The sequence below is a fragment of the Rosa rugosa genome, chromosome 5, assembly GCF_958449725.1.
Source record: "Rosa rugosa chromosome 5, drRosRugo1.1, whole genome shotgun sequence".
NCBI lineage: Eukaryota > Viridiplantae > Streptophyta > Magnoliopsida > Rosales > Rosaceae > Rosa > Rosa rugosa.
Genome location: NC_084824.1, coordinates 45,712,694 through 45,725,240, shown reverse-complemented (window position 1 = coordinate 45,725,240; position 12,547 = coordinate 45,712,694). Strand labels below are relative to the sequence as shown.

At 38.8% G+C, this 12,547-nt stretch overlaps 1 protein-coding gene across 4 annotated transcripts; it reads left to right on the top strand.

Moving 5' to 3' along the window:
* The first annotated feature begins 9,128 nt into the window (after positions 1–9,128).
* On the top strand, positions 9,129–11,882 carry LOC133707940 (uncharacterized). Of its 4 annotated transcripts, none has more exons than XM_062133408.1 (8): positions 9,129–9,249; positions 9,333–9,410; positions 9,531–9,591; positions 9,964–10,031; positions 10,319–10,381; positions 10,721–10,823; positions 11,204–11,372; positions 11,619–11,882. In XM_062133408.1, exons 5-8 carry the CDS (start codon positions 10,337–10,339, stop codon positions 11,749–11,751), a joined length of 450 nt encoding a protein of 149 aa, XP_061989392.1. In that variant the 5' UTR covers positions 9,129–9,249; positions 9,333–9,410; positions 9,531–9,591; positions 9,964–10,031; positions 10,319–10,336; the 3' UTR covers positions 11,752–11,882. The 4 variants fall into 4 exon arrangements, with proteins under 4 accessions (XP_061989392.1, XP_061989393.1, XP_061989391.1 ...); XM_062133409.1 differs by having other exon boundaries at positions 9,947–10,031; XM_062133407.1 differs by having other exon boundaries at positions 9,528–9,591.
* The last annotated feature ends 665 nt before the right edge of the window (positions 11,883–12,547 follow it).

The window sequence follows — 12,547 nt, the reverse complement described above, 5'->3', positions numbered from 1 at the left end:
GACAGCGTAGGTGGATGGAGTATATAGGAGACTATGACTTCGAAATTTCTTACCATCCTGGTAAGGCGAACGTGGTGGCAGATGCATTAAGTCGTAAAACTCGTTGCACAGCTGCACGTTTGGCAGTTCATGAATGGGAAATGCTTAGTGATATAGCTTTGTTCAATTTGTAGTTGCAGCATGATGAAAGGTCTGCATGTATACAAAGTATTGTCGCCACACCTACACTTCTTAATGTGGTTATTGAAGTGCAGACAAGGGATCCTTGGGTAAACATGATTGCTGCTCAAATTTCACAAAGAGAAGGCCCAGAAGGATGGAGCATTCGAGCAGACGGAGGTCTGGTCTATAGAGGGCGTTTGTTTGTACCATCACAAGAACAATGCCGGGAGCAAGTTCTACGAGAATTTCACCACTCTCGCTTTGCTGTGCATCCGGGAGGAACTAAAATGTATCATAATTTGCGTAGGCAATACTGGTGGAGTGGAATGAAGCGTGATATAGCAGAGTTCGTAGCAAAATGTCTCACTTGTCAGCAAGTGAAAGTCGAGCATAAGAGTCCAGCTGGGTTACTTCAACCCCTTCCAGTATCGAAGTGGAAATGGGAACATATTACTATGGACTTTGTTTCTGGATTACCGAGATCAGTTCGTGGACATGATTCTATTTGGGTAATCGTCGATCGCTTGACAAAATCTGCCCATTTTCTTCCAGTTCGAGTGACTGATTCTGTAGAGTCCTTGAGTAGACTATATGTTCGTGAAATTGTCAGACTTCATGGTGTTCCCGTATCTATTGTCTCTGATCGTGACTCCCGGTTTACTGCACAATTTTGGCAGAGTCTGCAAGAAGCATTAGGAACCCAATTATGTTTCAGCACTGCTTTCCACCCACAAACAGATGGCCAATCTGAAAGAACCATTCAGATCCTTGAAGATATGCTCCGTGCTTCTATTTTTGATTTTAAAGGTAGTTGGGAGGATCACCTGCCATTAGCTGAATTCGTGTATAATAATAGCTACCAATCTAGCATTCAGATGGCTCCTTATGAAGCGTTATACGGTCGACCATGTAGATCTCCATTGTGCTGGGCAGAAGTCGGAGAAAAAGTACTGTTAGGACCTGAGTTGGTGCAAGAGACTACTGATCAAATCCAGCTAATTCGACAACGACTTGTTACTGCTCAAAGTCGTCAAAAAAGCTATGCTGATATAAGAAGAACACCGTTAAGTTTTGAAGTAGGTGACCATGTTTTTCTTAAAGTTTCACCACGTCAAGGTGTTAGGAGGTTTGGTCGCAAGGGGAAGTTGTCACCTCGTTACATAGGGCCATTTCAGATCTTGGAAAAGATTGGTGAAGTGGCATATCGACTAGCACTTCCTCCACAACTTGCTGGAGTTCATAATGTTTTTCACGTTTCAATGCTTAGGAGATATATACCAGATCTGTCACATGTATTGAACTGGGAAGATGTCGACCTTGATGAAAAGGTGACATTCGATGAAGGACCTATACGCATTCTGGACACCAAAGACCAAGTATTACGCAGAAAAACCATTCCTCTTGTCAAAGTGCTATGGAGACAACATGGAGGGGAGGAAGCGACCTGGGAAACAGAAGCTGCAATGCGAAATACGTACCCTGAACTATTTACTTCACCAGGTTAGCTTAGAAATTTCGGGGACGAAATTTTTTTTAAGGAGGGTGGTTTGTGACGACCTAGATTTTAAATAGGATATGTTATCGAATTGTTTCTTTGTCCTTCTCTTTTGTGTGTTTTGTTTTTCTGACTAGGATTTGGTTTTTATTTCAGATTTTTATCTCTTTAGTTGGTTATTTAATTTATTTTGTTTTAGACTTATCTGTTGGGGTATAGAAGCCTAGTCACAATCTAGATGGACAACACGTGCTACGAGTTCCTGTGCCTTTCTTTTTCTCAACGATAAACATCATTCCTACTTCCTCTTCCACCGCTTCTTTTGCCTCAAAGACTGACCTCCATTCACTCACCCAAAGGTCAAAATCTACACTTTTCCAATAGCTTCAGAGAGATTGCTGTGAAACCCACCGACCTCGAATTGAATTCCTTGGTTACTTGCAGCTATCTCTAGTAAGTCGAATTTTCCATCTTCTAAAACCCACTCCTTCTGTTTCTGCCTTTCTTTGATTTTGGGTTTAATTTTGTCGAAAATTTGGTTTAGGTGGTTGGAATTGCTGATTATCGAGTGGGTATTAGCATTTTGATTTGGGTTGCCGCGTGTAGCAGTGGATTGGGGTTTTGTTAGTCGCTGAACTAAGGCTTGAGGTAGGGAAGACAAAACTTTCTTATAGCTTAGTTTCTATTCTGGTGTGTACGTAGTGAGTGTGATTGCTTTGGAATGTTTTCTTTACGAATTGGTATGAGATTATTGTTTTGGGTATTAATTGATTTGTAAGTGGAAATCTCGTTTGATAGGGAATGCTTTCCCTTCGTGCAACTTTGATTTCTTTGTTTTGGCATGAATTAATGATGCCTTGTTTCATATGATCATTACCTCTGTTCTTTTAGTTTGATCTGAAATAGGCTTTGAGCAAAAGTTTTGACAATGATATTTGGAAGCATCTCTCTTTCTCTCCCAATTTTCTCATGTTGATTAGTCACTGATTTGAATGAAGGAGCAGTTGTGCTCTTCGTTTTTTTTATATCTTTATTCTTGGCTTTTGGACATCAACATGGAACTAGTTTTTGTGCTATAATTGCTGGAATTCTTCAAAGTTCACACGAGAACTATATTATGGTGTTGTTCTCCTTTTAACGCTATGCAGCTAAAAATTTATATATATAGCTGCTGCAGATCCAAAAATACCTATCAAAAACTGATTGTTAACAAATGTTTGTTTTTACTAAGGTTTTGAATCAACTCCTTCCTTACTTACAATCTGTTTCATCCAAACAGTAATTTTCCCATTAGAGCTTTGTCTATACTTTATGCTTAATCACCTTCTCTTTTAACTGAAAGTATTGTCTGAAAAAGGGATTTGTTCTTTTCAATTATGTTTACAACAAGTAAGGGATTTTATTCAAAAGATTGTTGTTTTGGACTGATTTCGAATTTGTTTTGTTGGCAAAAGCTGTTAAGTTTCCATTCATGAGAGTATTTGGAAACAAGTTCCATTCTTTGACTATATTCTTTCATTTTATCTGAGAGTTCAATTTTAAACCTTATCTTGGCAGAACTCTATTGAATTTGAAAAGAAAAGAGATTTGAAGTTCTTATCGGAACTCTTTTGACTGTTCAGTTTGGTTGGAGAGACAAAAGGTTTCTGGAAAGAATTTTGGATTTGAAATCGTTTTATTTGGTTAGGCTCGGGAAAAGTTAAGTAGGGATTGTGCTTCCCTAGGGTGAAAGACCCAAAACCTGATCAGGATCCGCTTGTACGGGGTGTGCTCGGTGGCCTTAATACGAGCAATGGGCTCTAACTGGAAAAAAAGATGGATTTTCAAGGATTTCGTTGGGATTTAAGACGAGTTTTACTTGTCCCAACATATTTGAAGGTTTACCAGGACAGTTTTGGTTTTATATTTACTCTTCTCTTCTGGTTCAGTTGTTTATGGAACTGTTTTAAGCTAGTTTGTGTTTTTGTTATAAAGATGAGCCTTGTTATAACTTATATCAATTGTGTCATTGTTTTCTTTCCAAAGAATTTCAGCAGTAACTTTTAAGGTTTAATTCCATTAGCTTCTCCCTTTCTATGTGCATTCTAAATTAGAATCTTTGCTATACTAATCTTTTGTTGTACCTACTGAGCTTGTGAAGCTCATTCCCTATATTCTTGTTGTGATTTTCAGGAAAGACGTCCATGAGTGGACGTGGTAGTGAGATACCAGAATTGTCTTGAGCAGAAAATGTTGGAGCTTTGTTTTGCTTGTGAAGTGTGTGCTGGACCTTGCTTTTCTTGTTTAAATGATTGCTCCCTGGTGCTGGATGTTCCTCATTCCAGAATTTTGTTTTTTTTTGTGTTTGCAATGTACATATGTTGTAAACGAAGTGTTAACCTGGAGCATTCTTTTGTAGTGGAAAACTTTGTAATCAAGATACTCTTTTGAGCTTGTAAGATGTATTACTTTTCTCCCAGATTTTAGAAAAACTTTCTGAGAAGTGTTCCTTTGGAATTTTGTTAAAAAGTCTTGTTCAGTGAAGGTTTAGAAACATGCTTTTAAGCTAGAGTTGAAAACTTCCAGCTTCCTTTGTTTCTGCTGTGATCACAGATTTGTTCTTACTTCAAAAAAAAAAAAAAAAAAAGCCTTACTCTAATTTCAGGTTTTAACCTCCACTTTAGTCATGACTCAAGGTTGGGTTGTGACACAAGTAGTCACTTAGTGAGCGTTTCAACCTTATTGCAAATGCGCTCCGTGGTCTAGAGCTACTTGACTTGGGTAAATGAAGTCCATCAGTGTAGTACCCCGGAAATTAGTTATTATTTTCCGAGCATTTTCCGAAATTTAATTAGTGGTTATTGGATGGTTTCGTGGCTCATGGATGGAGCGGAAGTGTTTCGGGCAAATAATTATTCAGGAAGTGTCATTTTAGGGGGGGCGCAAAAGTTGACTTTTTATTCATTGGGTTTCTTTGAAAACTTCCTTCACAAAAGTCGTAGAGCGCATCGATACGAGTTCGTGGACATGTGGAACGTGGAAATCGGAGTTCTTATGAGAAAGTTATGAACGATTGAAAATTTGGGAAATTTCTATAAATAGGAGAAAATTCCGGATTTTTTCATAAATCCCAGAATTTCCCTTTTTTCCATTTTCCTCCCCCAAATTCTCTCCGTTCTCTCTCCTCCGCGTAGCCCAGACCCGACGGGTTTCGGCCGACCCGACCCGACTCGTTCTCTCTCCTCCGGCCACCTCCGACGACGAGACAAGGCAATGAACGTTCAGACCAGCATCGCGTGCCGCCCTGTGGTAGTGGTTTGCTCTGTGGTTCGCCGGAAACAGCAGATCGGAGTCGAGGAAGAATTCACGATCAGGACTCGGTCGGAAATCCACTTTTCCGGCGACGTCTCGGCCGATCCCTCTTGGTTTTGGAATCTCCTCCTCCTCTTGATCATCCCCATCCCGCCTTGAAGGACGATTTTGCGTGTGGAGTGAAAGATCAAAGTTTGAAAATCAGCGGTGCACAACGAATCTGGAGCTTGATCAGACGGCAAAGATTGATCGATCTTGCAAGCGTGATCTAGGATGATCTAGACCTATCTAGGCTTAGCTCCAGGTATGAAAGTTGCTTTACTCTTCATGATGAACATTTCTAGATAGCTTGATTGTTGTGATTTTGAGTTTGGTCCGGCGGCACTGTGGCGACATTCCAGCGTAAGGGACAATTTCTGGTTTTATATATCATCTACTCGTCGATACGAGCGTTTTGATATATAACACATAATTTTTGGAGATCGAATGAGTATGTTATGATTTTTACGGTTTCGAATCGTTCGATTATTCGATCCGTGAGAATTCGAGTGTTCGATCGACTTGTGGTTTTGACATATCGATCGTAGAAGTATTCCGGAGACTTTGAGTGGTCTCGGATGTGGTTTTGCCTCGATTGGCTTTACTTTTGTGGTTTTAGTTCAAAACGGGGGTTTCAGATTTTAATCACTTTGTGATTCGTGCACTGAATCGAGACCGTATGTGTTTAGGTACTTGACAGGCTTGTGTTGAGCGGATTACGACAATCTGTGCTGTCTTGGTTAGCGTGTGAAGACACAGCAGGATTCAGAGGTGAGTAAATCTCTTGATATTCGTTATGAGTATAATTATCATATTGTCTTCGAGTTATTAGGTTAACTATGACTATAGTTGGTATTAGTGGCATACCTGTGTGGATGACTATATATATATATATATATATATATATATATATATATATATATATATACGTGAAATATATATGTATTGGTGGCTTCGTTGTGATGTGAACAATAATTGAAATGAGTTCATTGTTGCTTGAGAATGGTGAAATTGTGTATTGAGTTGTGATTGTAGAATTTCATGTGTTGAGATACCATGGGTCTAGTATGACTGTCTTAATTGAGATTTAAGATATGGTAGCTTGTGTAGGAATATTTGTGTAATGAATCGATGACATCAGTGTGATGAATCTTTGTGATGATTGTCATGTATAGCTTGTGTAGGAATATCTGTGTAATGAATCGATGAAATCTGGGTGATGATCAGTTGGATGATTGTTATCTGTGTGATGACCGACAAAATCTGAGTGATGATCAGTACAATGATGGCTATCTGTGTGATGAACGGTGAAATCTGTGTAATGATCAGTGTGATGATTGCTCTGTAGCAGAGTTGAATTGTTATTAAGTTAACAACGATCGAGAGGACTGCTGTGATAGTCAGAGCTACCTACGGATATCAGAGTGTGGGGTTATGATGATTACTATGACTTGAATTGCTTGTCTTAATGTGACCTCCTGAACTAAAACTATACGCAGGGGTTACTATGAATTGTTTCGCTTATTTTGAATTGTGATTGCCTTGTGTTCTTCTTGATTTTATTGATTGATGGTTTGATTAATCTAAAGGGCCATAGTGGTGACGATTGTGCTCTGTGGTGAGGATAGGAAGGTGATTCATTGTTTTCACCTTTGATGTCATGTTGATGACAAAGGCTTCCGATGGGAAGGAAATGAGTGTGATCTTTGTGACTCGCCGTTGTGCGTCAAAAGATTTCCAAACATTACTTGAGGAGGTTTTGTTTGACTGGAATTTGTGTAATTGGATGCTAGGTTGAAAATCTGAGCTTGTGGTTTTAGTCACGAGTTGACCTACGTAAGCATGTTATGAAATGATTGAAACAGATGGTTGTAATTGTGAGTTATGTGTTTATCGTTGTTTATGTTGAGGTGACTTAAGAATGTGTTTCTGCTTTGTGGTTTTTAGTTTACTCATACAAGCTTTCATAAGTTTACCGAGTTTGTTGTGTGGCGACCCGGTGCACTATTCGATGGTGTAGAGGTTGATCCTGCAGGTCAAGGAAATTGTGGCTGAAGCTGAGACCTTGTAGCAGCTGATCGGGTAGGAAGCTAATTTTGTGGCTTTACTGTTGTTAAGACTTCCGCTGTGTAGTAAGCTCTGAGGAGCGGTTTCTTATTATATTGTTAACGCAATTTAATTCGCAAACTCTGTATAATGTAATATGTAACTCTAAAGAACGAGTATGTATTCACATTGTGGGTTCGGGACATAGCTTGTTGCCTTTGTTTACAGGAAAATTTTCTTAGCTGTTTTGTTTGATGTCCTAATCATCACGCCCGAAGTTCTTGTGTTTGATTGATTTTGTTCTCTTAATTGTGATTGAAATTAGGGGCGTGTCAATCAGGAACCTTCATGTATATTCCTTATATAGATTCCCATAAAGATATGTAGTGACCACATTCGTAAGCTGCATGTTCAGTTATTTGGAAACTACCAAACTGACAAGGTAGTGGAGTGTAATGATATCCATTACGGAGGAATCTGTCTCCTCGTAGTCGATTCTAGGGCGTTGTGAGAAGTCTTGCGCCATAAGTCATGTCTATAATCTCTTTTTCTCATCACGCTTTCTAACGAAGACCCATTAGTCAACAAGTTTTATGTTAGGAGGTGTTGACATCGCTGACTCAAAAAACCTTCATTTTCGTTAGAGAATCCAATTCAACCTGAATCACATCTTTCTATTTATGTCAATTTTCTCTACGTTGGCATTCATCATTCATCAACGGAGCGTGGTTTGATATCATCGGACTCAACAAACTCCTGCGCAAAGAAATGCTCGAATACATCATCATAATGATGGAGTTTCTATCCCACGTCTCATGTACACTAGTATAATTTTTAGAGATCTCTATATTCTCAGGAATATGTTTTGAAGTCGTGGCTTCCCCCAACGATAACCATAATCCGTGAACATTCTCATGAGACGGATTTTGAATGTCGATGATCAAAGGATCGGGTTGTGCCAAAGCATCCTTCAAACCCATGGCCCTCCCAAGCTTCCTAGCTAGGGCCATGACGCCATAGTGCCATTGTCTATGGCGTTGGTGCCATGCCTACCTTTGTGTAGAGTGGTGCTACGTCCTATCATAGGAACGTCCATTCTTGCAGGCACGTTTGCAGCAGATATGTGTGATCTCGTCACTTTAGCGAGGAATGAGATGAGACATAGTGGGGACAGAACACGACAATTCATGTTGTTCCTCTTTAACGTTGACATTCTTATCTCCCTAACGATGGGAAGATTGTCTCATTAATGTGACAAGGGTTTTAAGTAGTAGACGAGGGTTGGAGCTTCAAATCCAACATATATGCCCATTCGTCTGTGAGGACCCATCTTCGTGCGTTATGGCGGCGCAATTGGCACATAAATCACGCACTCAAATATGCGTAAGTACGAGATGTCAGACTCGTACCAGTCACTAGCTATAACGCAGAGAAAGGTTGAGTGGCGGTGGGTCGTAGATAAATTAGCATAGCTGCATGCAATCTTGCATAACCCCAAGTGGAAATAGGGAGATTGGTGCGCATTATCAATGTCCGAGCTACTATCGTAGTCGTTTAATTGCAGCTTCCGCGAGACCATTTGAGCATAGGAATATGATGTCCAACATCAATCCCCAATGACATACAATAATCATCGAAAGTTTTCGATGTAAACTCTCCAGCATTGTCAAGTCGAATTGACTGAATGTGATGGTTCAGGTAGTAAGCCCGTAGCCATATGATCTGTGTTATGAGTGTAGCATAAACAACATTATGCGTGGACAATGGCGCGACACGTGACCATGTCATTACTAGAAATTTTCCCAATAGGGACTAACTAGTAGCCACCACAATTTATCAGTGGCATTTTGAAACAGTATCACACTGTTATAAAACTTTGATGACTTATTTTGTTCTTCCACTGTACATCAGTGGCTAATGGGCTTTTAACACCAACATCAGTGCCAAGTTTGCTCTTAAACAAGAATATATTATGTGACCCAGCTTGAAAAGTCCGAATTACCCAGCTCATTTTGAGGTTTGAAACCAAAACCTTATTTCTTCCTCTACATTGTTCCAACAACCACTCATAGAGTTTTTCTATTGGAACCTCCATATTTGCTCATTTGATCTCCCATGCTCTTTACACCTCCTATTTGCTTTTTAAAAAGTAACATTTGCTATCTATGGAAAGGCGGATGATCTACGATATTGTTAATGTCCTCGAGAGCGTTGGGGTCGGTTTTTTGTTTGGGTGTTTAGGGATTTTTGATTTGGGGCCCCAAATTGAGGGTTTTTAATTGGGTGATTTGATTTACAGGTTCTTGCGCGGAAGGCAAAGAATCAGTATTCTTGGAAAGGATTTGGGGCAATCTCTAATGCTATACAGGAGCTTAAGGTATTGCTTTGTCACTGTTTATGAAGAATAAGATTTGATCTATTAGTTTTTCTTTTATCTATAAAAAAATTTGTTTGGGAAATGTGGAGCTGATTTTGGTTTTGGTGGTATAACAAGAAGGGGTTCTGAAAGAGAACTTCAATACTTTCCATTGCAATTTTCCGGCAACAATGATCCAAAAGTAAGTGAAAGGATTGTTATTTTGATTTTGTAATAAGGTTTCTGGTTCAATCTGGTTTTTTTTTTTTTTTTGGGAAATTTTGTTCGATCTTTGATTTTGACTTATGAGCTTGTAGGTACTAGGTAGAATACATCTCGATCCCTTGATGAAGCTGCAAGGTTATTACTTGGGATGCAGACAATGCATTTGTAATTACTTGCTGTTTTTGATTCAAATTGTTTTTTTTTTTTTGGAAACTTGGTTTTTGATTCTGGTAATCAAGATATTGTTGTACGTTTCTTCTTTTTTGGTACTATGTTGAGCTTGTTGTGTATTGATCCTTTGCAATTTGTTCTTTTCATCTTTCTTATGTTAGTGTTGCTGAGTTGGCAGAACTAGGACTGGTACCACATGTCATCACACTCAGATGAAGGGTTTCGGGTATTGTTGGGATATCAAAGGTACTGGCTACAAACTAGTGATTTCATCTTAGCTTCTTGTGGTTGTTTTTGTAGTGGCTCAAGTTCTATCCTGTAGCTTTTTCTTATGTAGGACAAACAGTTTTGAACAATTTAGAGTCTCTGTGTTTTGGTGCTTTATATTAGATCTATAGAGTGTATGATAACCTTATCATTTCTAAAGCTATGGAAGTTAACCCAGTGATATGGTTGCATCATAGTTTCTTATTGATTTATGTAAATTTAATCATTGTTTATGTTGCTTAATTTCTTTTACCTAATCCTTTCAGCTTGTTGGAGGAGTGAATATGGTCCAACAGTCTATTATGCTTGCAAAGCGGCCACACATTATTGTAAGTTTTTATTTTTCTATATAGTATGGGAGGCTTGATTTCCTTAACATCTGTACTATAGTTTTTTACTTGGATGTCTGGGCTTTTTAGAATCTTGGTTTGTTGATAGTTAGGCATTGCTCATAAAGAAGGTATGGTTTAATGAAGTCTGTTTTCATGTTGTTCTGATATTATCTTATGGTGACTTTTAAATAAATTTTTAAATATGATAATATTTTCTTGATGGAAAACAGAAATTTAGTTTGTTATATATGTGTAGGTATTTCTATGCCAACATAAGAATATCTGTAAAGGATGTAGAAATTTCTGTAAGTTGACAATTGTGTGTAACTTTGTTAGGTACTTATGCTGTTATATTCCCCTGAAGGTTGCTACACCTGCACACCTTATGGATCATGTATCCAACCCAAAAAGATTTTCTCTTCGCACGTTGAATTATTTGGTAAGATCTCATTGATCTGATGATTTTCAATATGCTGTTGTAGATGCAATTTCAGCTTAGATGGAATAGGTATGAATATATTCAATGTAGACAGCTAGAACCAGAGGAAGATTGTTAGAAGAAGAAAGTAAAATACCAAGAGGGTGAATGAAGACTGACTGGAAAGAAAAATATGAAGATCATAGAAAGAAAAATTAAAATTAATAAGAGACTCTGCATATGTTTGTACTATTACTGAATACTTGGATGCTTTATGTCATCACAATAGTCTGTTGCCATTCTCCTAGACTATATCTCGCATCTTCCTTCCGATCCATTAAGAATACTGACATTTTTATTTACTTGCTTGATGGTAATGTTATTGTTATGTTTGGTTTTAGGAAGAGTGGTTGAGTTGCTAGAAACTTTAGAAGCCATGGCCCAAGACAACCAGCCAATTCCACTGCGAGCCATGATTTTGAGCAGAAAGTATCGAACACTGGTGAGCTCATGGATTGAACTTTTGCAAGAGGAAGCTGAACTTGGACATGATATTGATTACATGGTCAGGTCTGTGTTTTTGTTTTGATAGTTTATAACGTTGGCTCCCTCTCGTCTTCTCCTTTCTTCTTTTGGTTTTCTTAAACTTGATGTACTGTATTGGTTAAAGTGCTTTGCTTTGTTATGTTCATTTTTTTCATTCACTTTCATGCAATGTGTAATTAGGATCGAACCCACACTGTGAAACTTCAGAAAGCACACAAGTACAGATATAACCTTGTTATTGTTCTGTTGACTGATTTGTTCATCAATCAGGTACATTGTAGAGGGAGGGCTTACTGGTGAATGCAAGCGATGGGTGCCTCGAAGAGGGAAAACTCCACTAGATCCTGATGCTGATGGTTTATATATTCTAACCCTATATTGCAAAGGGAGGGCTTACTGTTAATTTGTTTAATATTGGAGGCAGCAGATGCAGCCATGGAGAGTAACATGAAGATGTTTAAATTTTTTGATGTTGTATTTTGTTTGAAATTGTATACGAATTGTACAATACATTTTAGAAATACATGGTTGTAGCTAGACCAAATTGTTATTATTTTTTTTTATACATACTCCCAATTTTGCCACTGATAGTGGCATTGAGAATACATACTGATTCAATAACAGTGGGAAAGAAAAAGGTATTTTGCTGCATTGGGTTTTGCAATGCCACTGATGTTTTATCATTGTGGATTGCCCTAATAGCACCTGCAATAGTGGGGACTGATCCCTCATTAGTGGCTGCACAGTGGCTAATGGCATTAGCCATTGTTATCAGTGTGTATTGGGACAAAGGGGACTAATTTCCATCAGCGTGGAATGGAAAAATTTCTAGTAGTGTGTGTTTGCGCGTCAGCCAACATCATGAAGTATTTAAACGGTCTGCAAGTTGGTTGACTCGGTCCACAGAATCCCTAAGAATCTATGTATGAACGGAATGAAAACGTTTATATCCTTTGCATAGGACGGTCTCGGTCCTAATTTCCCTAAGGAACAGGCTTTGCAAAACAACTGAGAGGCCTTAGGAGCAACCAATGAGGATTTTAGTTGGGTTGAGGCGTTAGAAACGCTGTTGGAAGCAAAATTGGTGATAACTACACCACTCATGGCGTCATCATTAGGGACGGCGCCGGCCCTAAGCAGACGGTGGATGACGGCAGAGCCAGGAACGACGGCGGCGGTCTCAATTGGTCCAGGAATCA

Excerpts from the sequence above, each read along its gene's own strand:
- LOC133707940 (XM_062133408.1), top strand. The coding sequence starts at position 10,337 with ATGGTCCAACAGTCTATTATGCTTGCAAAGCGGCCACACATTATT. Across the intron at positions 10,824-11,203 it reads TTCGCACGTTGAATTATTTG|GAAGAGTGGTTGAGTTGCTA; the intron begins GTAAGATCTCAT and ends GTTTGGTTTTAG. Across the intron at positions 11,373-11,618 it reads GATATTGATTACATGGTCAG|GTACATTGTAGAGGGAGGGC; the intron begins GTCTGTGTTTTT and ends TTCATCAATCAG.